The 26,433-nt window shown below is 34.8% G+C and overlaps 1 protein-coding gene across 2 annotated transcripts; it reads left to right on the forward strand.

Annotated features, from left to right (window-relative positions):
* Window positions 1-1,182: 1,182 nt before the first annotated feature.
* LOC129264739 (uncharacterized) lies at window positions 1,183-26,433 on the forward strand. Of its 2 annotated transcripts, none has more exons than XM_064102232.1 (13): window positions 1,183-1,326; window positions 9,254-9,334; window positions 9,799-9,939; window positions 14,478-14,755; window positions 16,222-16,340; window positions 16,837-17,412; window positions 17,996-18,125; window positions 18,534-18,596; window positions 19,043-19,139; window positions 19,893-19,935; window positions 22,040-22,119; window positions 22,719-22,865; window positions 24,158-26,433. In XM_064102232.1, the coding sequence occupies exons 3-13, from the start codon at window positions 9,937-9,939 to the stop codon at window positions 24,266-24,268; spliced, it is 1,647 nt and encodes a 548-aa protein (XP_063958302.1). In that variant the 5' UTR covers window positions 1,183-1,326; window positions 9,254-9,334; window positions 9,799-9,936; the 3' UTR covers window positions 24,269-26,433. The 2 variants fall into 2 exon arrangements, with proteins under 2 accessions (XP_063958302.1, XP_063958301.1); XM_064102231.1 differs by lacking the exon at window positions 1,183-1,326 and adding an exon at window positions 1,397-1,558.

The raw sequence follows: 26,433 nt of genomic DNA on the forward strand, positions 1-26,433 counted from the left end.
ATTACCGATAGCTTGAAGTAGAAGTTCGCCTTGGTGACAAACACGCGGTGAAACTGTTCAGTATATAGGACTTACCTTTAATTTTCAAATGGAATCTCAAAAAAAAATAAAAAATGCATACATGCCCCCTCCCCACTGCCATGTCATCACCATCGCCATAATCATCATTGACATATAATTATTGTAATCATCAAACTTTTAGGATTATTATCATAATTATTATCGGCACCTTCATCACTATCATCACCGTCAACATCATAAAACATTAATTAATCATCACCGAGGGGGCCGAAGCAGGGATATATCCTATGTTCATAGGGTGCATCAATATTTGTCCCCCACCGCAAAATATTATCTTCTGATCCGCCGCCCATGATCATCACTATTATTGCTATTATCGGGATTATTTCATAATTCTAATGATCAATTATTAAGATCATTATTACCATCATCATAATCTCAACATTATTATCATCATCACCATTCTTGTCATTGTCATCATCGTTAGGATTACAATCACAATCATCACCATCATGATCACCGTCATTACCTTTCTTTTCGATATCATCATCACGATCATAATACCCATCACTGTCATCACGATCATAATAACCATCACTGTCATCACGTAAGTTACTCAGAATACTGATTTAAAGACTGCCTAATTCGACGAATTATTCACTCAATTATTGTTTCAAACGTAAGCTTAAGTTATACCTCTTAGAGAGGTACAATGCTGCATCGTACTGATGAGCTGCAAATAATAATTATTGTAATTGTGTTTTTCTATTCTTTCTTTCAGTATACTCTCTATTAATGAATGAACACAAAATTATCATAACGGGGATCATAGTAGGCGGAGAAATAGGAAGAAAAGAGAGAATTATAGGGAGGTAAATTATGTGATATTCCCTCAAAACAATTATCATGCTTGAAACAAAATCACTAAATCTATTTTTTAACACTTAAGAGGTCCATATTTTGGTAATTCTTAGCTTACATTCGTGTAATTGCACGCAAGTTAAATCAATCCATTATAGGGCTCGGGTCTCATTTGAAAAAAAAAACCGGTATAGTGGTAGAATTAATGATAACATCGACGATTATGATAATAATGATAATAGAAATAATAGTAGTAGTAATAATAATGATGCAAAAAGCTATGTGACTCTAAATACGGGCCTTGAGATTTGGCTCAGCCAGCAAAGAGTCAACATCAGGCAGATACTCGGACCCTAGCTAGAGCTGGAGAAGGAAGAAAGAACAAAATGGATAATTATTGGTTGGGTCTGAGCATGTAATAGGTCCATGGTCTGAGGGACGATTGTGAGTAATTTATTTCAACGTTAACAATTTAAGTACTTTGCTTGGGACAGCTGCGCTGGCATACAAACTCGTAGTCAGCGTCTATCAACCCATTTCATTTCGCACGCGCGTACGGCGGAGAACTGAGGCCAGGAACCAAGATTGTTTGCTGGCCTGGCCAGGCATGTGATGCGCGGCCGAGTAGATTCTAGATTCTTATTCTAAAGCAGAGCGATTCCACTGATCGCTACATGTGAGTTGTTTTCCAAGCCAATCAGTTATCGAAAATGTAATTGAAAGAAATAATCTATGCCCATAATCTTTGCGAATGATATAGAAAAGGTTCGCTGATTGGAGTCCTATCGCGATAATTATCGCAGCTCGAGACAGTAGTTCGCGGCCGTGGCCGTGCGCCGAATCACCGGCAAGAACACGGCGATATCTGCCACAGACTGGCCTGACGTTCACGCGCGTGAATATTGCGATAGTCAGACCCACATCGATTAGCGCGTTTCACGTGCGTTATCTGTCAACTTTATTTCGAGCGATACTGTAGCTTATTTCATATCCGTCTGGGATATATGATTTGGTGTCTAGACCATGGTTTCAATGGTCAAGTAATACACTATGACAAGTTACACGGACAGTCAGTTGTCCAGTATATTTAAAAAATCCAAGATGGCTTTGAAAATAGAGTCTAAAATTGTTGCTGCTGCATTAAAAAAACGTAGATTGTTTAATAGCCTGGAATAAGTTTATGCCATGGTGAAATGTGTCAAACTATACATTAGGACAAGTTACAAGAACACTCAGTGGTCAAGTATGTCAAAAATCCAAGGTGGCTTCAAAAAATGGATTATAGAATAGCCCTGTTACTAAAGAATTGACATATTTCGTGTAATATCTGCCAAGGGCATATTATTTTGATATCAAAACCATGGTTTTAAAAGTCAGTAAATACATCATGACATGGAACAAGTTACAAGGACAGTGAGTAATCCAATATGTCTAAACATCTAAGATGGCTTCAAACAATCGGGGTTTAATTGGAGTCTGTTGCTTAAAAATTGACATAGTTCATTGAAAGTCAACCAAGGAAAAATGATTTTGGTGTTCAAACTTTGGTTTAAAGTTTCGAAAAATACGTTTAGACTTGTTACAATGATATCCAGTTGTCCAAATTGCCTATTGTACTCATGCAGAACACTTACTGTAATTTTCGTTCAAAACTTAAAGGAGAATGAAACCTTTGGAACAAGATAGCTTGTGTGAAAACAGAAAAATCTAAGAAACAGATCAATGAAAGTTTGAGAAAAATCGGACAAATAATGAGAAAGTTATGAGCTTTTGAATATTGCGATCACTAATGCTATGGAGATCCTCACATTGGCAATGCGACAAAGATGTGTGATGTCACTCTTGAACAACTCTCCCCATTACTTTAGTATATATTTCACTTAAATTGCCTCTTTTATTACATCTATCAGTAGAACATGTATTCTTTCTATAGGAGGGCATGTAATACAGATTTTTAAAGAATACATCATGGATAAAGAGTTTGTATCACCATACGAAAAAGCAAAAAGACACATTTTCAGGGTCCATCAGAGGGAAGTTGTTCATGTGTGACATCACACATCCTTGTAGCGTTGCCAATGAGAGGATCTCCATAGCATTAGAGATTGCAATATTCAAATGCTCATAACTTTCTTATTATTTGTCTGATTTTTCTTTTGTTTCTTTGTTCTTATTCTTTGATTTTTCTGTTTCGACACAAGCCTACTTGTTCCAAAGGTTTCATTCCCCTTTAATGACTGGTCAAACATTATGGAGCTTTTAAAAGTAAACCTTTATTTTACATCCCACCTGACCATTATCATTTCAACAGTAATTTTTTTTTGTATTTATAAATTACATCTTGATTGGTTGCCAAGGCAATGGCTGAAGATGTTATCTACATATTAACTGCAAACATATATTTTCTAACACCCTTAACTTAAAATGAAAGAAAAATCAGATTTTATCATGTTTTTATTTATCAAAGCTGCTGATACTTTTCTGGGGGAAATGAGCTGTTGCCATGGCAACAGAACATTTGAATTATTAATATTTATCATTTAATTCAAGAATTACCAAGGCAACATCAATTTATTATTCTAATGAACTCATGCAGAATACTTAGTGAATTTTTTGTTTGAAATTAAATGACTAGCCAAACCTTTCGCATATTGAGTTATATTTGTATTTTCCACCTGTCCATGATCTTGTCATCCAAATTTTTATTTTTTTGTGAATTAGATATTATTTGGTTGCCATGGCAATAGCATTAGATTTTATTTAAACAATTTGCATCAAACATATCTATGTTTAACACACTAAGATTGGGGGAAATGCAAGAAAAACCAGATTCTATAGTCCTTTTTTAATAAAAACTGGTACTAAATGATCCGTTGCTATGGCAACAGGCAATTTGCAACATTGATATTTATCGTTGAATTCAAGTATTACCAAGGCAACATCAATCTGTATCATTCCAATTAGTTCATGCAGAACACTCACTGTATTATTTCCCCTAAATTAATTGAGTAGGTCAAACCTTATGCATATACATAAGTTAATTTTCATTGTACTTTTCACCTATCCATAACCTTGTCATCCCTGCTGTTGTTTTTTTAATTAGATGTTATCACGTTGCCATGGCAATGGCTTAAGATGTTATATTTATAAATGTAGTCACAATTATATTTTGATTAGTTCCTTAAAAATATTGAAAATGGAATGATGATCATACATGTATTCTATATTTTTATCAATATTTTTACCTTTCTAGAGGGAAATAAACTGTTGCCATGGCAACGGGATCTTTGCAACATTCGTTTTTTTAATTTAATTCAAGCATTACCAAGGCAACATAATGTTTTATCTTTATAAAGAACTCCTGCAGAACACATTCTGTATTTTTTGTTCAAATGAGGGGGTCAAAACTTAAGCATACAGATTAAGTCATTTCCAGTTGTATTTTCCACCTGTCCATTGTCTAGTTTACCATGTTATTTTTGTAAATTAGATGTTATTTGGTTGCCATGGCAATGGCTTGAGATGTAGTTTATACATTGAGCAACCAAAATATCGTTGTTTTACACTGTAAAATTAGGGGAAATTAAAGATAAATCCTATTCTACAACGTTTTTTTAATCAGTTTGTTTATTTTTCTGGGGAAAAACAAGCCGTTGCCATGGCAACGGACCAATTGGAACTATCTTGTTAATTTTGAATGTTTCTAAATTTTATATATATTCAATTGGGAACTTGAAAATTATCATTTTGGTCATCTATGTCATGTTTATTTACCATTTACATGGGAATGTATGTCATTTTTGATAAATTAATCCGTTGCCATGGCAACGGCCGAAAATGGCATTTTGAAATTTACCTCCCACCTTTAAAATAAATCTTACGGCATATACTAATACTTGTGAAAGTTTCATGCTTTAGTCAAAATTTGCACAATTGTTGTGATTTTTGGAGCTAATCCGCTCTACTATTATGTGTGTACACTACAGTATGTTCGGGGTTACCAATAAAGTTTGTGAAATTTACCAAGAAAGTAATTTGAAAATGTGTTTATGGGGGATTTCGAAAAATATATGAGGGGCCTCCTTGGGTGTTTACTTTTCTTAACTGCATGTTATAAACAAGTGCAATGGATATCAAGTGTTGAGAGTAAGAGGAAGTGAATCCCGGATCTAGTCTTGTCTCAACCCTGGTTAAAAGTATTTCCTGTCAACAATCATCATGTGTAGTTAAAGGCAGTGACTCCAATCACTCTATGTCAGTGTACTGTGCATATTAGATTCCAGTCTGTAGAAGGGCACTTTAAATATTTTTCAGATCCACAATCCATGATACAAGATAAATTTAATCATTCTTGAAATTGAAAATACAACTTCTGTGTTCTGAATCAGTTCCTGGTAAATTTGTAGATCTATACCTCAATTACCCTAAAGATTCCAAGAAAATGCGAAATGGTTTCCAACATCTGATCTGTCCTGTAAGATAAGGACAGGTGCAAGTCCCATCACAGGCATACATGTACACACATAAAAAACAAAACATACTCCCACGACCAGCCAAACACACATTGACTTTAATTGGGCTCATTTGGTATTTATGTGGTCCCTTTCAAATGGATTCCTGTCAAAGTTGGACTGTTGATGGCTTCATCATGCTCCTAGAGCTGACATTTTCATTAAAAGTCATTTACGAACTAAAAAGAAAATAATAGTGAAGTCATCACTTTGATGTACTATATTTTGAATAAGGAAACATGAGGGATACAGCTCAAAAGTCTAGTCAGGGTAATGTAAATAACACCACTGTCATCCTTCCTTCTGTAGGCCTACACCTGTTTCCTTCTTCAGATACTGAGGTTTAGGCCTATAAGGGCCGTCTGCACCATCCCAAGTTTTCAAATTAGCGCGCTATATCTGATCCGGCAAATTATCCTGATCTGAACAATCTCGAGATTATTTGCAATGGAGACGCAATTATCGCGCTAGTTCGTAGGATTAATCGCGAGATTGCAATCCCAAGTCAACTTGGGATTATTTGCAAAATAGCACGCTATTTTACGAATTATCGCGCTAATTTGTAGGTGCAGACGCACTCAGGATTACTTATTCACGGCGTCAGACCATAATGCATCAATGCCTCGCTCGAGCAGGAATCGCTCTTCTTGCGATGGTGGAGATGGGGTTTCTTGAATCTCAAGATTAATCGCGAAGAGGGCCGATTGGGCTAAAGTCTCGAGATTGAGCAAACTTGGGATGGTGCAGCACCGCCTACTGTGTACTGTAGCTGAAAGGAAACCCAGAGACTTTTTTTTTAATGAAAGTATGAAAGTAAGAAGGCCATGTCACATACATGTACTGCCATCTTATGATATGATAAACAAGTGCATGGTTTTCAGTCTTTAGCATTGATTTACACTTTAAGTCCCCACCTTTCTGCAATGCGTAAAACAGAAAAATTTAATCTAATTTTGGAAGAACCAAATTTCACAGAAACTGCCAACAAATTATAAAAGTGAATTGCGAAAAAACAATGAAAATAAAAGAAAAAATCTGATAACCAATGTGCATCAGTGGAAAATCTTCCAGTCGTGCCTGTATTACATGTAGTTCGACCAGCTTATTCTCCATACTGTAGTGCGTGTGTACATGTACATAATGGAACCAAAGGTTACAATTTTTAATTCCATTATCATCTAGGTTTTTTTTACATGTCATCAAAGAGCACAAAATTCGCATTTTAGAAAACTGGGGACTCTGCTTTACAGGCATTTCAACGTTGGCAATTGGTAGAATGGACAGTCTCCCATCCATTAGTATATCAATTATTGCAGCCTTCAAACATATGTATTGAAAAGATAGCAGTTGTATTCCTAGATGACAGTTGAGATCAGGCTCTCAAACTTAAAGTGGGAAATTATTCTCCACTCTCCACTTTTCCTTCTCTTTAAATAAGTTACCATCTTGTCATTAAAATCTAAGGGTGTGTTCAATGTCGGTTTCCAAATTTAAACGGCAACATGAAACGTTAGTGAAAACGTCAAACGTGATTACAAAATGCGGATATAATGAGAAACAAAGAATGTGTTCAATGTCCTCCATTCCTGGTGGTAAAAGTAAATGTCTGTAAAATCATGATTCTGAGAAAAATTTAAAGGTTGAAAAAGATGCGTTTGTAAAAGCGAACAGCTCATATTTTACGACCTTGAGCATCGCGAATGCGACATTGAACACAATTGAGTTTTGAAACGTCTTTAAATTTGCTCTTGCAGTGGAAGCCTACACAAACAGGTGCCAGAACTGACCTTTCTTGTGATTGGTCAAAATGCACTCTAAAACTGCGATATTAACAAAAGTGGGAAATTTAAAGACGATCAACATATAAACGGCTTTATAATTTGAACACTGAACAATGCACTGCTGATCGTGTTTGTGTTCGGTGATTTGTTATTGAGTTTTCAATCATGATTCATGTTCCTTTTTAAATTTGAAAATCGACATTGAACACACCCTTTATACCCAGTAAATATTTCCTTCTTCAAATCATGTGGGGGGGGGGGGCTATCTAGACATAAGCATTAATGACAAAGGACTTCAATGAAGATTTCATTGTAGTATGGAGATTTGAAGATTTGATTAGAGACACAATTTCAGAGAATTTGGGCAGATTGCCACAAAATTTGTAGGTTAACAAACTTTTGTACTACATGTAGCTAAATAAATGGAATTATGAAGGAAATGACAACTTAAGCTTTGCCTCTCATTCACTTCTGAAGTTATCTTACATGTACAGTATTTCAATATGAAGATAAATATACAAAAGTGTTTTGTTTTTTTCAAAATGGGAGTGAAAATGAAAAATATCAGGTTTTGCAGAATAACATGAGGAAATATTTTTTATTTAGTAACAGACTTTCAGTCATGTAATTTTGAAAAACATAAAATATTCCTGTTAATATATATTGTCTCGCCTGCATAGCAGAGCGAGACTGCGGCGGCGTCAACATCAAATCTTAACCTAAGGTTAAGTTTTTGAAATGACATCATAACTTAAAAAGTATATGGACCTAGTTCATGAAACTTGGCCATGAGGATAATCAAGTATTACTGAACATCCTACCTGAGTTTCAGGTCACATGACCAAGGTCAAAGGTCATTTAGGGTCAATGAACTTAGACCATGTTGGGAGAATTATTTTCAAAATCTTAACCTGAGGTTAAGTTTTTGAAATGACATTATAACTTAAAAAGTATATGGACCTAGTTCATGAAACTTGGGCATAAGGTTAATCAAGTATTAGTGAACATCATGCTCGAGTTTCAGGTCACGTGACCAAGGTCAAAGGTCATTTAGGGTCAATGAACTTTGGTCAAGTTGGGGGTATTTGTTGAATTACTATCATAACTTTGAAAATTTATGGATCTAGTTCATGAAACTTGGACATAAGGTTAATCAAGTATGAGTGAACATCCTGCCTGAGTTTCAGGTCACATGACCAAGGTCAAAGGTCATTTAGGGTCAATGAACTTTGGCCAAGTTGGGGGTACTTGTTGAATTACCATCATAACTTTGAAAATTTATGGATCTAGTTCATGAAACTTGGACATTAGGTTAATCAAATACCACTGAATATCCTGTGCGAGTTTCAGGTCACATGACCATGGTCAATGGTCATTTAAGGTCAATGAACTTTGGCCATGTTGGGGGTATTTGTTGAATTACCATCCTAACTCTGAAAGTTTATAGATCTAGTTCATAAAACTTGGGATATAAGAGTAATCAAGTATCACTGAACATCCCCTGTGAGTTTCAGGTCACAAAACCAAGGTCAAAGGTCAGTTAAGGTCAATAAACTTAGGCCATGTTGGGGTAATTGTTGAATTGCCATCATAACTTTGAAAGTTTATGGATAGAGTGAATGAAATGTGGACATGGGTGTAGTTGACAAGTCTTAAGTCACCGTTCAAATGTCGTTTATGGTCAATGAACGTGGTATTATGTCATTATATGAATGGTGTTTTTGTGAATGATTATTTGATTGTAGTTTTCAAAGTTAGCACTGCTGCTATATTAAATTGCGTAATGCAGGCGAGACTGCCAGAGGCGTTCCACTTGTTTGAACTTGCTCTAGGCTGCAGCTGTGTTTAAAAGATAAAGTGACACATCCTTTAAAGAACAAGGATACTTCAATCTCAACAATTGCATGTTTCTTTCGAAATTACAAACTGAGACCCAAACTGGCTTTCTCCATTCTTTTGCTTCTCTTTGCACTAAAAAAGTAGTTGTCAACCTCTTTTTATCATGATTTGGATTTGATATTCTCATTTTTCTTCTTATTTCCTTAGCATTCTTCCTTTTATTCTTATTTTTGTCTATAGGAGAATGAAGGACTACATACAGATGATCTTGGGCAACCACCTCAGGGACTAGAAGTCTTCCAACAACTCTTCTCCCAAAAGGTAAATTGGTTATCTTCCTCATCATCGTCATCATCACTACTACTATTATCATTAAAAGCTATTTGAATTTTTTATAGGGGCTTTGCTTTCATGTAATTCATATACAATTTTTTACTGTACATGAACAAAAGTATATAATTTTTGAAACATTTACAATATTGGGTGTTGAAAAAAAAGTAATCCAATTTACCATCTCTGTGCATTCTTCACAATCTAGGTTCACTCAGTCTCTATTGTTCAGTTTGGTCTGGGCATTGTTACATTAAAATGTTGATATTGGTAATGTTGTAATCGTATTTAAACTTGATTTTGATTGGTTGTTGAATGTTGAGCAGTGTAACCATACAAAGTAGGATGGCAAAGCTACCATAAAGTAACTTTTGTGCAAGAGGGCCTGTGATGTCACAGAATACAAGCTGGTACTGGAGAGATAATCTTTGTATCGTAAAAACTTGAATTTGCAGATTCTCCCAATAGATTCCAGCACAGGTTGGCAGCTACTAGGTGTCCAACATGATCTCCGGTGTTGGGAGAAACAGGTTAGACTTGGTGGGAGCTACTACAGTCTTCATGGATCAAGTGCTATTGTTTCATCCAGTGCAATGGTAAGTATATGGGGGAAAACTTGGTATATTCAGACCATCTTGAAGTTCAAGAGTTCCAGATATTCTCTGATCTGGAATTTTAAAATACCAGAATTTTACAAAAAATACAAATTTTTGCCTATGTGAAAGCAAAATACCCTTCATATCCCCAAAAGAAAATACCCGCACAATAGTAGGTTCTTGCTGAAATAATTGGAACTTTTGCAAGGATTTTTCCAAGGTCGCAGGTATTTTGGCAGTGTGAAATCAAATTACAAGACCTTTAGCCATACAGCATGTGGGTGTGAGCGCCATGGCCTTGCCTGCTAATCCGACCATACTGCACATGCTCGTATCTTTGAGAACTTACACCGAAAAGGTGTACTTTGTGTCGGTGTGAATGCATAGAAATTAATTATCAGATATTTCTTAGCAAGCCTGAACAAGTAATTTCACAGGTACTCTGGTGATAGAGGCGGTCTGAATTCACCATATGACTTCAATTCACAAAGGTGGTGTTGAATCTATGGTTTTAACCATTATTTTTTTTAACTTCATGCATTAATTAGCTTAATTGATTGCACTTAGAAAGCATCCAATAATAAATGCACACTTTTATCACAGCATGCTAATCAATGTTTGTTACTATGGCATTTGTGTGCCCTCTGTTTTGATATATCCACTGATTATGCTAATTAATTTACATTAATAAGTTGGCTTATATATAACACCTTATTGGCAGGTTCGATTATAGAAGATCGTCTTGTAGCTGTTAAGGTGTCAGGGAATGAATTTAATGATATTTTGAATTCCACATAACATGCAGAAACCTGAGCTTATGACATCATTGGTTCAGTGATTTGCATCAAGCCATTCTGTAATGGATTTTTCTATTCCAATCGAACTTTCAATATTTTATCTCGATAAATTCAACTAAGATGTTTAATTAACTTTTGGGTGGATTTAATTTTCAAGATAAGTCAATAATCAAGATTGTTCCGTTTGTTTCTGTAATCATATTCAGAGTGATATGTATTTGAGTAGTGTATAAACACGCAGTATGTAAATATCACTATCATAAAAATGAACAAGCTTCAAAAGACTGTCCCATAGACATTATGATTATTGTTACTCAAACTTGCTGCGAGTGTTATTATCCCTGGTGACTCATCATTATGAGAAAGAATCACCTCGACTGATATTTCTAATCCCTCTAGGCTTTGTGATTCACCCTTTTAAAAGAGAGTGATGAGTCCTTGTATAACAGAATCACAGCACTCATGCAAATAAAAAGAATTTTTGAAATTATTCTTTTAGATTTGATTAGTATAATGATGTACATTTTGTCAGTTTGATGTTTATCTTTCATGTTTAGTTATGTTGTTGATTCATCAAGTTTAGTTTGTAAATTTATTTTTTCTTGAATTATTTTATTTATAATATTAACTTATGCATAATTTTTCTTGTATTCAAATTTTGTATGCAGACTTACTGTTTAAATAGACTATTCTGATACTTTTCTTTGTCCTGTAAAGACATCTGTTCATATGGTCATAATAAATGCACTGTAAAATAAAGCTTAGATGTTTAAATTTCATTATTGAAATAATTTGATCTGTAGATTTATTGGAACAGATATTATCATGTTCAAGTATGTTTGGCAAGCAATATGATTGTTTTGCCAAAACATGTTGCTATGACTTGGTTCAGTTACTTTTGCATGTAATGTACATCAATTAAATATGATACATTTATAGAGCAATGTACATTGTAACTTGAGCTCAAAATGACACTAATATTATATTTATTTGAACTTGTTTTGGTTCAGTAGTACCAGTAGATATTTTATTGATATTATTCTTAACTACCCTGTGTATGCTATGTACATTTATGTTGTCCAAAATACATATTTGTGTAGGAGTTTCAAGTCTGGTAACTTTATATGAGCATTTGTTCGAGCTACTTGTACAGTACATGTAGCTGCTAAAAAGTACCTGAAGAATGTATAGTGAGAATGACAAATATATCAATAAAAAATGACAAAAAAATTGTTTTCTCTATTTTGATTTCAATATTCTATTGTGATTCTGTTATTCCTTTTGAAATTCTGTCCCATGATAATACATCTTTAGATTAGAGATTTCATGTTTGAGAAGAAGAGTGATGTAGACCCTACCCTAGCTAAGTGAAATATTGATTTTGATGTTTCAGTCATGTGAAAATCCTCAATTCACTTGAAATATTCATGTTGCTTTATACCTTTACGGACCTGCATGTACCCTGGGCTTTGGATTTTTTTTCGTATTGGTCACTTGGCAATGATTTGGTAACTAGAATAAACATGTCTAAATGTCGGCATTCTCAGAATTTTTGGTTGGGTGTGTGTCGAACAATAGAAATATAGTTTAGCAACTTTAAAGACAACTGCTTGTTGTGCCAAAAATTAGCCCTAAAAATTCAGCAATCGCCCAAAATGACAAATGTATAGCCTCTAGAATGTTGAAGTGTTTGTACTAGTACCCTGATGAACATGTTGCTAACTCTAGATAAGTTGTACATACATGTACATGTATATGCACAGTATATGAATCTCCCTGCTTTTACCCATTTTTAAAATTTTTTCTTCCATACAGTGTACACGTGCCAGCCCAATCACTTGTTCCAAAATATTATTTTGATACACTGTACATGTATGTATTTTTTATGACATAATTCTTCATGTTTGTTTATAAGTGAAACTAAGATCAGATTACATTCCTTCACAAACTCTAAATGTACTGTATCAGAGATGTGCTTCCATGGTTGCCAAGGATCCTGAAGGTTACAAATAAAACGTCTCTCGATGAAAATGTGCATTACCCATGAAGCTACATTGTCCTTCATTAATAATGTGTGACAAAATATGTACAGTAATACCAATCATGCATACTACATGTACATACTGTAGAAACAATTTGTGTGAATTAAACTAATGTCAAGTTTTCAAGGACGTGACATGTGTTCATTGTGGTTACCAGGAAACATCAAGTTTGTTTACAATCAATTTTTCATTTCTTTATCTTCAACTTCCCCGCCAGTACTATTTTTAAAATCCAAGTTCGGTCATTGAAGGCATATGTCTGATTTTTTTTTTTAATTCTGTTGTAGTAAGAAACTGAAGAAAATGCATTAATTCTACTTCTTGAGTACATAGATTCAGTTTGTAGTGATTGCAGAGATGAAATGAATAGATCTTTTGAATTTATTTATTTTTGCTTAAATAAAGACCAAGTCCACCCCCAGCAATAAGTTATTTTTATCACATTCTTATCTATTTATTATGTGTACGAGCATATTTTCAAATAAAAGTAGAAAAGTGATAATGTGCAATGATTTTTTTTTTGCAATGCATTCATGAAGTAGCCCCTGTGCATGAACATTGTTGATCAAATTAATAGAAATTAGAAAATTTAGATATATTAGTATCTTTGCAATTCTGTTAAGTTATACTTTATACTTTAAAGTAATATAAGTTTCATAGTTATATATTTAGTAGTTTCCACACTTGTAAACAATCATTAAATTTATGTTTTCTTTTAATTTATAATTTGTACACCTCATAAAATATACAGGGATTTTGTTTTTATTTTCAATTTACATTTGTTGAATGTTGTACAGAATATACTTTTTCTTTTTTTAAGCAGAAAAATTGAAGATATTTAGAAGGAATTTTATATTTGAGTGATATTTCTCTGTGATTAATTCTGCATTGAATGCACATCACATCATTTTAATAACACAGAGAGTCTCCAAATGTGCGATTGGGCATTCATGTTTGATAGATTGCCATGGCTACAGATTCTCTTCAAGGATTGCCATATTCAAATGAAGAACTAAAAGCCTTGATTCAAAAGAATTTTCAAGAATGAAATTAAGTACCCTTCAATGCCAGACAATATGCATTTTCTTACCCTGGGGTTTCTTGTGAAGTTGGGTATTGATAGCAAGTATTACTATTGTAGATTATGATTGAAAAATTCCTTGAATTGATCACTTATAAGTAAAAAAAAAAAAGAAGAAAATTCCTCCCAGGCATATGTCACAATGTATTGGGCCAACTTTAACGTGTGAAAGACTGCATTACATCTTAAACAATATTATGGCACTTTCGTTGTTATATTCATTTGTTTTTATCTTATGTGATTATTTTCTATTCTAATATCATGCTAATTTTATGACTTTTTTTCTAATTCAATCAAAACATTCCAATAATAATGAATGATAATAAAATACAGTGCATGAAAAAATTGGTTTGACCAATGTAGATTCCATGTTGACAAAGATGTTACATTTGTAATAATATTTCATCAAAAGAAGGTATCAAGGTAACCATCGTAAACATCATCAATTTTCATTTATCATTCATCGTCACGATCATCATGATCATCATCATTGTTATTAATGTCATAGTCGTCATCATCATCATCGTTATTATTGTTATTGTCATCATCATAATCAACAGGAGTACCATTACCAAAGAAACCCTTGATTTTTACTTCATTCCCATACCTGTTTTACAGGGTATCATGGAGACTCTGAAAGACATCACCAAGACCACAGAATGGGACAACGAAGTCAGTGAAAGCAACTATGTTTCCATCCCAACCACCACCAATGCCTCAGACCACCATCCCCTCGTGGTAGACGTAGTCAGCTTGACCCTCGCCAAACGGAAAACACTCTCACCAAGTTTTATGGACAGACTCGTTGCTTTTCTTGCCATACCCTACAACATGCTGTCCCAGGGGTCTGGGTATAGCACATACAGGAATGCCTCTAAACCAGCTGTGGTTGCAAGGTATGTACTATATAAATGTTTGTTCCGTTGGCAGGAAGTTATCCTTGTTGTTGCTCTTTAGAACTGAAAAGATAACATTGAATGCCATGTGATGGAAGTATAAATGTGATATTGCCTCCAATTTTCACTTTCTGTCTGACAGTTGAGTATGTAAGATTTACTATAAAATAATGTGTATGGATTAGATTACTAATACTACGACACTCCTTGCAAACCCCGTAGTGAAATATATTGCAAAATAGAAGGAAGTACTGTCTGTGAAAATGCATCAGACATTGCTCTTCAGGCACAGATATTTTACCAAATAACACAATAAAGCAAAAACATCACTAATGTTAAGTTGTTCTGAAGGATAGATGCAAAATTTGAGAACTATACCAAAGCATAATGAATGTTTGAAGTAGACAATCATCATGAAATTACAATCCATTTCATTCCAAATCAATCAAAAGCTAAAGGGTGTATGCATAGGCCAATGTAGCAACTTCCATTGCAGTTACAAACAAAGCAGTGCAAACATTGCTCTGTTTCGTTGAGCTGCTTAAAATATATTTATAAAATAATCACAAACAAATATAGACATACAATCAAATTTCTCACTTTATCGAGTAGCTCAATTAAGCATCTTACAAGCAAAATTTAGTTTTGCAGATATGTTGTAATTAAAAGGACACAAAATTTATATTGTTCTCGTACTCTATTTACATGCAAAAAAAGGCAGCAAGCATTATTTTGCAAGTAGTGAGATGCCAAATATATTTGGGTAGAAAATAAGTGAATAACTCTTTATTCTTAAACGTTTTACATTGTAGTGTGTTGTTAACAAATCTACAATTTTAAGAAATTATGTAACTGGCAGGAACCTCAAGTCAAACAAAAGATGCCAGATATTAAATTTTAGTTCATGACTGACACTTCAAGGACATTCTCAGCTTTAAATTACAAGTCTAATGGCATTGGAAGGTCCAGAGACATTATAGTCCCACATAATGTTTCTTTTCTTTGTTTAAAATTCAAAAGGTGCTTCAAATTTTGCAGGCTATTCAAGCACCCTGTGTAATGATGTATTGAGTGTAGATGACAAAAGGTAGATTAGTACTCAAAGGAACAAAACCTCTATGAAAGGATTATTTGACTGACCTTATATTTGACGCTGTAATGAGGCACATCCTGTTCATAACAACTTTTAATTGAATGGTTGTTCAAAGAGAGAGAAGGGTGAATGGTTGTGAAGACAAATGTAGTCTTTAAAAGGTTAGCTGAAAGATAACTTGTAGGGTACTTCCCTCTAAATAGTTTTTTAATAGAACAAAGCATATTCTGTCAATAAACCTAACATTTCTTCAATATTATTCTTTACCTCTTGAAAGTGTTGAAGGGCAATTGCTCAGAGTTTGGTTAGCATTGACAAAAAAAATGTGCGGCATTACTCCTTTGACAACTTTTTATCTTTGTGTCAACATTAGATCTTGGAAGATGGAAGGAGACTCATCGGGTTGGATGTTCAGTCGGACAGTGTCTAAGGGCAAAGGTCACTCACTTGATGAATTATGGAGTTATACACTAGTACAGTCATCTACAGAAGGTGCATATATTGGTATAATAATTAGTATTCACATTAAAAAGATTTATATAGCATATTTTTCGGAGAAGATGAGGTGCTGTTTAAGACTTGGGCAAATTAAGATTTCTTATACTGTATATAGTATGTATGTTTCAAGTGCTTTTTGAGTAGGTCAAGTGAGGTACTGTTGCATGAAAATCGGAGGGTGTTTGTTCCAAGATGTGGGGAAAGAGATGTTCTATTTGTAACTTCTGAAGGTTTCCATGGCAAAGACGAATTGTCTAGTTTGGGTCAGCCCACAAAAGTAAGGTGTATTGTGAAACTACTACTCTCGGGATGTTCTTTGTTGTTGGAAGAGTGAAGACTTGCATCGAGGAAATGTGGTTGATAGAGATTATTATTTAAGTGTGAACAATACCTAGTGATGAATTCTCTTAGAAAAAATAGTAAGTTTAATCCATCTCCTTTTCTGCTAGTGTGATTGCTTGTTTTGTTTTACTCCCAATATTCCCTCTAGATACCAATAAGAGTCTTATACATCACCTAGCCTGCACCATGCTATCAGATAAGAACGCTTCACACTCTGAGAAACCAGCCTCAAGACTATCTGCTCTCAAACAATACTTTGAGCTGAAGCATCTTAAAGTAGGCCCACTATGCCATTGCAGCCTTAAACATCTCACCAGCCACACTTTGCAATCCAAAGCCTGCATCAATGGCACCTCCAATAAATACTCTTTGAAGGAGTCACTTCCAGATAGTGTCATGCCTATATACAACGCATTGGATAGTCTGAGCAAGTCAGATAGTCAAGTGATGGAGAAACTGAGTTTGAGTTGGCCGAATGATACCAACAGGCCAAGAACTTCCAGTCTAGGTGTGTGGCAGGATAACTCTTCCAGTGATGATGCAGGGTTTTACAGCGAGAGGCAGTACAGGAGTCGTAGGCAGAGAGCCAAGAAGACTATGAGTGCCGATGTAACGGCAGGAGGCGAAGGGAGGAAGAGGAATTCCTTGGAGAAGAAGACAAGGTCATTGGATAGAACCACCAATGAGAAGGAATTAGGAGACATAGAAGACAGTGGCGTTGCAGGTAGCTATATCATTAAGCAGTTTTAATCATACCTGAGGCCTTTAACACAAAGCTTAATGATTGATAATTCAGTGTATTTTACAATGAATTTCACATAATAATCAGTTTAATCACTTGTAAATATCAGCGCTACATTCAAGTACTAGGCTTTCTGTTACTGGGTCTTATTCTCCCATTTGATAAAACTTAATATTGTCTGATCTATGCCCCATGGTGACTACCATGGTAACCAGGCTGAGCAGCCAATCAAGCTAAAAATTTCCATGGTAATTACAATTGTTAGCCGCACAGAACAGTAAGCCCAGTCACATCTTTCAGATTGTGAAATCAAAACATTTATTTCATTTTGTAAGTAATGCATTGTTGTAACATTAGGCATTGCTGGCACATTACCTGTTGTAACAGGGCCTCTGTAAGCACATTGTTAGCGCTAACAACGTTTCTGTGCGGTCAGTACATGTATATAATGATAATGATACCATAATTAATGTAAATCAGTCATTAAAATAGTATTTTGCTATCTCATATCATGCCTCAACGTTAACTGAATGATACCATATGCAATTTCATTTCTTGGTAATAGACAATATGGTTGAGTATCAAACATTAGCTGATCAAGGAGCAGAAGTGGTATTGGAGGAAAGTATCAAAGCAGCAAGAATCAATGTTAATGGTTCTGAGGATGATCAGATGCAGCAGACAGGTGGATGGTCGTAAGTCATCAATGTCTTGTCATTTTTTTTTTGTAAAATGGTTAGCCATACGTACTGTATTTGTTTCTTTAGCATCTGCAGGTTTTGAAGACTTCAATATGGTATTGAGATCTTAAATTAGTTATATGATATTGACAAAGATGATATATTTTAAGCACATATGTTTATAATTTCAGACTTTTCTTAGCAAGAGTGAATGTGATCTTAAACTAATTAAATACGTCAAATAATATTCCTTGAATATAATGATAAATGTGCAAGATCATTTGATATTACACTCTATAAAGTTCTTTCAAATTTCACTTTGTATTTTTAAAGTGAGTGTAAATGGTCACTTTTTACATACTGTATGTTTGTACATTGTAGGCTTCAAGTTTTCTTTCATATTGCATGATTTGGTCCTAACAGCTTTCATTGTCTTGAGAAGGATGTGGTAATACTGAAGAAACCAAAGAATGGAAAGTATTACAGGTAAAACTTCTCTTTTTTTTTCTTTAAAATTATCAATTTTTTAAATGAAGATGAAATCAAGTAAATATAATTGCCCCAAGCAAATTGAATATTAATCCTCTGTGTCAAGCATTTATTAGTATATAAATTTCAATACATACTGTAGCAAGACTTAAGTAATGCAAGTAAGTTGACCCAAAACAGGGAGATATATGTATCTGTATGGGGATTGTTTTCCTAATCATATTTCTTCTATATTACATTTTTCTTGAATTCAGTAGCAATCAAAGGGGTTCTTTTTACAATTGGGGCTAAGAAAAGTGCTCCATTTATTTTTTTCACTGATCTCTAACCAAGTTCATGAATATTATATGATTGATGATAGAGTTTTTTCTTTGCTTTCTGTTTCATCGCGTATGTTATCTTTGACTTAAAGTAAATAATGATTGTATACCTTTCATAATTAGCTACCTTGGAAAGGGAGTGATCAAAGCATCTCCTGCTGCTGTCTTCAAAGCCATTAGAAACCCAAGGACTAGATTCACCTATGATACAATGTTGAAGGTTGGTAGAATTATTGGATTGAGAAGGGGTTGAGTAGAGGGAGGGGCTTGGCGAGAGTGCAGGGTTGTGTTTCAAGCTGTTTATAGGTTACACATGACTTAAGACATGGTTAGTGTCCCTTTCTTGGATGCTAAATCAGATTCTCAATAATTTTTATTCCCATGAGCTTGAGTTGAAATCTTTGGATTGAGTTGAAGTATTTGGATGGTAATAAAAGTATATTTCAAAATTTTATTATGGTGATAGGAATTGCACTCTTATTATGTTAAAATGGGATAAATATTCAGGGATGTCATTCAGCAAAGGAAATCTTCAGTCCTGCATAAGTTTATGCAAAATTTGTAAATAGCTTTGTATCCATTCTGAAGTAGGAAAATAATACGAATTTCAACCATTATTAGCTGTAAAAATAAATATACATTTCTGAAACATATCCTTATGTTAATCATTTATTATTGGTCCCCATTTGTTTTTATTTGCCAGCTAAATAGGGGGTGAATCCTTTAGAAATCAATTCCATTTGAAGGGAGATAAACATTTTTCTTTTCCAGATTTGACTGGTCTACTGATTCTGCAATTTAGTTTTGTGAATTTCACCTTCCCCGATATGGCAGTGCTTTTATTGTACTATTCTGTATGTATATGTATGCACTTCAAGACACATGCATCCAGATAATGCAGGTACTGAGTAGACATCAAGGATGAACTTTTTGTAGGTTTGCAAACTATTTTCATTTCTTTCTCCTTTTGCAGAAAATGGACATTGTAAAAACCTTCTCAGATGATTTGTGTGTCTGTAAGTATTATTCATATCAAGATACCAGTATATAGTTTCATAGTTTCCCAATGGGGTTGAATATTTGCTGCTTTCTTTATAAATTTGCATTGAATTGGTTGTTCACTGTTCCCTTTGCAACATTTTAAAAGAGGGGTTATTATGTAGAGCTTTAAGGCCACCGCACACCTTACGACCCGACTGGTCGGCGACTGGCTTGCGACTGGGTGAGGGGAAATGAATCGCAAGGTAGTCATAAGCCTCGACACCGCACATCTTGCGATCCGATCTGCGACTCACGCATGCGCTTTTTGGCATAGCAACTGAGAAAGTGCACTTACTACTGTGTATGCGCGTTGTTTATCATATACGCGTTGTGCAACTCTACTGTCTGATTGGCTGGAAGTTGGATTGAGCTTGCGATCCAGTCATAAGGATTCGACATGTCAAATCCTTACGATTTTTCTTGCGACTTGTCTCTGACCGGTCTGCGACTCGAAGCTGACAAGAGCTGTGACGTCACATCTCCCCTCACCCAGTCGCAAGCCAGTCGGCGACTGGTCGGGTCGTAAGGTGTGCGGTGGCCTTTAGAGGTCTTGCAAATAGTCCACTGTCTTTAGTAACATGATTTGAAATAGTGCTGAACAATGATTTATTTATAAAAATATATAATAATTTGATACATATTTTTTAAAAGAGTTTCCAGTAAGACTATGAATTATAATATCATGTAATTCATAGTGTTCCTGATATAATCTTCCAGGCATTAGATTATTTTACAAGGTTTTGGAGCCCATTGCAGATCATGCTATCTTGTACAATACCATTTTAGGGACTGGATTGTTTGTGCACAATAGTTGTTCCATTAAAACTATTTTGTCTAAACTGGCTGGATCTGTGCCTGCATTGACATGCATGAGTTCGTATGGTAGAGGTTTTTTGTCTCACCTGCATAGCAGAGTGAGACTATAGGCGCCGCTTTTCCGACGGCGGCGGCGGCGTCGTCAACACCAAATCTTAACCTGAGGTTAAGTTTTTGAAATGACAGCATAACTTAGAAAGTATATGGACCTAGTTCATGAAACTTGGTCATAAGGTTAATCAAGTATTACTGAACATCCTGCCTGAGTTTCATGTCACATGACCAAGGTCAAAGGTCATTTAGGGTCAATGAACTTAGACCATGTTGGGGGAATCAACATCAAAATCTTAACCTAAGGTTAAGTTTTTGAAATGTCATCATAACTTAGAAAATATATGGACCTAGTTCATGAAACTTATACATAAGGTTAATCAAGTATCACTGAACATCCTGCATGAGTTTCACGTCACATGACCAAGGTCAAAGGTCATTTAGGGTCAATGAACTTTGGCCGAATTGGGGGTATCTGTTGAATTACCATCATAACTTTGAAAGTTTATGGATCTGATTCATGAAACTTGGACATAATAGTAATCAAGTATTACTGAACATCCTGTGCAAGTTTCAGGTCACATGATCAAGGTCAAAGGTCATTTAGGGTCAATGAACTTTGGCCAAATTGGGGTATTTGTTGAATTACAGCCATAAATTTGAAAGTGTGTTGGTCTAGTTCATAAAACTTGGACATAATAGTAATCAAGTATCACTGAACATCCTGTGCGAGTTTCAGGTCACATGATCAAGGTCAAAGGTCATGTAAGGTCAAAGAACTGTGGCCACGTTGGGGGTATTTGTTGAATTGCCATCATATCTCTATAAGTGTATTGGTCTAGTTCATAAAACGTGGAAATAAGAGTAACCAAGTATCACTGAACATCTTGTGCGAGTTATAGTAGTTTTCAAAATCAGCACTGCTGCTATATTGAATCGCGTGATGCAGGTGAGACGGCCAGAGGCATTCCACTTGTTTAATAGATGCACAGTCGAGCACTTTTCTTTTTTATTTAGTTCAGTACTGGGCTCCGTAGCATAAAGATTAGCGATCAATCAGCTTTAGACTCGTCTACCCTCCAGATTTCATGTACAGGCTATTATGAATAGCTTTATACTGCCCCCCTTTCATGGATACTATAGTGTGACTGTGATGAGTGCTCAGTTTAATAGTTATATCAGAATAATCATGTATTTATTCCTCTCTTGCAGATCACATGGTCCATGAAGTGCCTCAAATCTTGAAAAAGGAATCAAGAGATTTCTGTGTGCTACAAGTCTGTAAGACAGTGGTAAGTCTTCCCTTTTTACTGATTTTTTTTTTTAATGAAAGCAGAAGGTTAAAGAATTGTGATTTGCAGAAAGTCTCCCAAGGTCATGTATTCTATCTCTAAAAAAAGTATATATTTAAGTTATTCAGTTAAGTAGGGATCAGTTCTCTCTGTAACGGCTGATCCAATGTAAAATAGACAATGGACCGGGATGGAGGAGAGGAGGGTGTCCTAAACATTTAAACTCCTCTTTCATAGAGCCACATACACTTACAGAGACAGAGCATTTATATGTGGTCAGCCAATACTTTGAAATTTTCTCTTGTAGTGTCTACATGCCGTGACTGGCACTGAAGTTTTTAAGATCGTGCTGAAAAATGAACTTGGTTGAGTGTTTGTTCGAATGCTTTTCACTCTGTTGAACATCCTCTAGGGGCCCATGACACAAAGATTTGCCTTCAATCGCAAACTTCTAACAATGATTTTGATCGGTTGATATGGTGTCTGTTGAACAAAATTACATATCTAACTGAATATTTGATTGTCCATGATCAATCATTACTTTTGGGTTATTGATCCCAATTATGATATTGATACTGTTCTTTTTTATCCCATTGTAGGGTGAGCGTTACATTGTGGCTTGCCAATCCATTGATTGTAGAGACTGTCCAGAGGAAGGGTTGTTGGTCAGAGGTCATATATTACCCAGTGGATGGGTCATTGAACCAGTGGGAAACCAGTACTCAATGGTCACCTACTTTACTCATGTAAGTTATTATATTTCGTACTACAGTTGATTGCATAGTTAATTTCTCTTTATCTGTTTTCCCTCACATTTTTTAGAGTTCAACTTACATGTTAAAAATCAATAACATCAATATGATTTTGAAGGAGTTGTCAGGGTATTCCCCCTCTTTCAGATGAGTTTCAAGTAATTGCATCATATTTCAGTGTACTCCAGTTTCTTTTCCATTGTTTTCTAACATTTTTATTGAAATATTATTGAAATAATCTGACAAGATTGAAAAGAAAGGAAATGTTGAAAGTTCCCAACATTTCTTTCTGATCACTTTTAATGAAATCCATTACGGGGTACTCTCAAGAAAACATATTCAAGAAGACCAGTATAAGGAGACAAGCTAAAGCTTTTTTAATTGAAAACAAAAATAAATAAATCTGGGGCCGTATTCTGAAAATTGTCTTAAGAGAAATATTCTTGTATCTTTAGAGTTACAATAAAATCTGTATTCCAAAAATTCTTGTATCTTTTCTTGTAAATTTTCTTGTAACTTTCGCTGATCCCGTATGATGCCAGAGCTAGAATTATGCGTAAAGTTAAAAACGGCGCATAAATATCCCTTTGCACAAGATAACATATCGAGATAAAAGGTATTCCGAAAATTCTCTTATCTTTGCGTTCTGTAACTTCCTTGAAAAATACAAGAAAATTTACAAGAGGTAGGGGGCTATTGTAACTTATTGTTGCATGCAATATTTGTCCGTCTGCAATAATTATTTCTTGCTGCATCCCGCAAGAACATCATGTTTTACAAAAGGAGACATTCCAAAGACCTTATAACGACACATTGGTAGACTTTTCAGCAATTAAAAATTGGTGTTTGAGACGATGAATCTTTTCAGAGAAAATATATCTTTGAGAAGAGCCACGTGTATTTTTAGTACAGAAGCGCACAAGCATAAGCGTTGGGGGGGGCAAGGAAATTACGCCTCATATGCTATTGGTTGACCTAAGCATATAACAAGCTTAATGATTGGTTGATGATGAAATATTGGGCGTGTCAGAGATAAAATAGGGGACGTATTTACAGAGATAAGACAATTTTCAGAATACCAATTTAAGAGAATTTTAGCGAGCTGTTATCTTGCTGATTTACAAGAAAAGTGAATACAATTTTCAGAATACCACCCCAGGACTTTGTTTGTCACTGTTTCAGTTTCAGTTGAAAATTCCACTTGTTTCTTCTGACTTTCAGAATTGAACTACAGATGATGATTCTTGTTTACATATTGATTCTACAACTATTTTTCCACCAACTAGGTTGCCTTGTGTGGTAAAGATGTCCCAGTCGCCTTCAATCAGTTCCTATCTGTTCGCGTGCCACTCAGCATTGCTTACCTTCGTCTCTTCCTGGAAGCACAGCTGCCTTGATCACTCTATAATGCCTGTAATATCATGCCTTCAGACATTTCATCATTATGTTCGGAGAAACCAGCATAGAATGACAGGAATGGGACTATTGGAATTTCTTATACCTTTCATAAATGGTAACTGTACATAGTAAAATTTTCATGTACAGGTATTTTGCAGATTGTGATGATTGAACATTTTCATGCTTCCACCCACCAAGTGTGATTGCTGAGGTGTTGTGTATTTGGGTCGTCCCATTTTCGTGGACAGATCAACTTTAAACTTGGCTCATGTGTACATGGGGGATGGGTATCAAGGTCAAAGTTGAAAGGTTACAGGTAATTTTGTACCTGAAATGTGTTTTTTGGCGAGAACTAGAAGAGCATGTGATGGATCAAATTCATAAGTTGGCTCATGTATTTGTATTGCAGTGGTAATATTCTGATATGATATGAGGTTCAATCAGTGATCGAAGTATTGATGATGGACGAGACATACATTCTGACTATGTTAAGTCTAAAATTCTTTGAGGTTGAGTTGTTGGATTTTTTTAGTAATATATTATACGGCTGACTTTTGATGAGTGTGTTTTAACAGTCTTTACGATTACCCATCATGAACTTTAGTACTGTCGTGTAAATATTTCATCAGACAAAATGGCTGAACACTCTTCAATCGAAATGGAGAGTAGTTTTTCTTAAAGCATAAACATCTTGAGATTGAACTTGTTTGACAGAAACTGTATTTATTGAAAGCACTTAATTAAACCTAACTTAAAATATAAAAATTGAAACCTCTCTTGATGCACATCTCTTGTTATCAAATTCATATTTCCTGAATACAGGGTCTTTGAATAATACAGGATATCCTCAATTCTCTAGTTAGTTTCCCTTTGAGTTTTGGTATCAAGAATTTTGAGAAATAGATTATGAGAAAAGTTCATTCTAGAAGGAAAGGAATGAAACACAAAAGGGCGGAAGTAGACAGAAGAGCATTATCTTTCCTGCTTAACATGGTTTTGACTTTATTAACAACACTCAAAACTTGGTAATGTCTTGTCTTAGTCTTCTTCCTTCCCTGGGGTAAGGGATGTGGCCAGAAATTATTTTCAGCCAATTGAAATGACAACTACACATTTGTCACTGGTAACTCAATTTTTTTCTTGCGATATTATCAAGTTATTACCTATTCACTTGCAAATATACAGTCATAGGCAAGAATTACAATTGATTTTAGAACTTCCTTTAGGTTCACATTTTATTGTATGTTGCTTACAATATTCCCTTATTCAGTGATGTAATTACCTTCTGATTCTCTTCCACTTAAACATTTCTTTGTAGTATTTCACAGATATATTACAAGTATGCTTAATGCAATCAAAGTATTTATTATTTACATATTTCCCGCTGATAGTGAGTGATAAAGGCATATTATCTTGGGGGTATGTTTTTGTTCAGAGAGACATGCCCATAGTTGTATTTACTTTTTCAGGTGAAGTTTGGTTGAATTGACTTTAAATTTGATTCTACTGGGTTAGCAATGAAGATAAAAGTGGAAGGACACCATAGATTCATGAATGAATTATGTAGATTTCACTTCATTTCATGGTGTGTTATTCTCTGAAACTGATGCTAACAATCAGTAGGAAAAACAGAAACTTTACCAAATGACCCAAATGGGCAAGTATTTCTGGTAAACTGAAGGAGGAGGATTCATTATTCATTTTTAGATTAAAGTATAAATTGTCATGAATTTCATTTTTATGAATTTTGAGAAGTTGTTACTCCATGTTTGCCCTTAGAAAAAATGAAATTGCAAATGATTTCATTCTTCACATTTTTTGAAATAGTAATTTGTATACATTACCCCTAACTAGACTTTCTAGCTCCCCCTTTTTGACCTAGATAGGTCCAAATCGGCAAAAGATTTTGCCGCATCTCCTGACTTTTTTCTTTGAAGTCTGAGGCCAATTTGCGACACCCAGGTACGTGGTTCCAAAGAAATGTAACATGTTAATGCATGTCTGACCAAACATTGCTCAAAAACATTATTTCATGAACAAATCCAATGCAAGTTCTTTTTCTTGCCAAAATTCATAAATGTATCCTTATTTTTAGATTTTGTCTCGCCTGAATGAAGTTCGGCAGAGACCTAATAATTACTTTTCCTGTTGGTCCGTTGATCTG

This window comes from Lytechinus pictus, chromosome 7 (genome assembly GCF_037042905.1).
Source record: "Lytechinus pictus isolate F3 Inbred chromosome 7, Lp3.0, whole genome shotgun sequence".
NCBI classification, from domain to species: domain Eukaryota; kingdom Metazoa; phylum Echinodermata; class Echinoidea; order Temnopleuroida; family Toxopneustidae; genus Lytechinus; species Lytechinus pictus.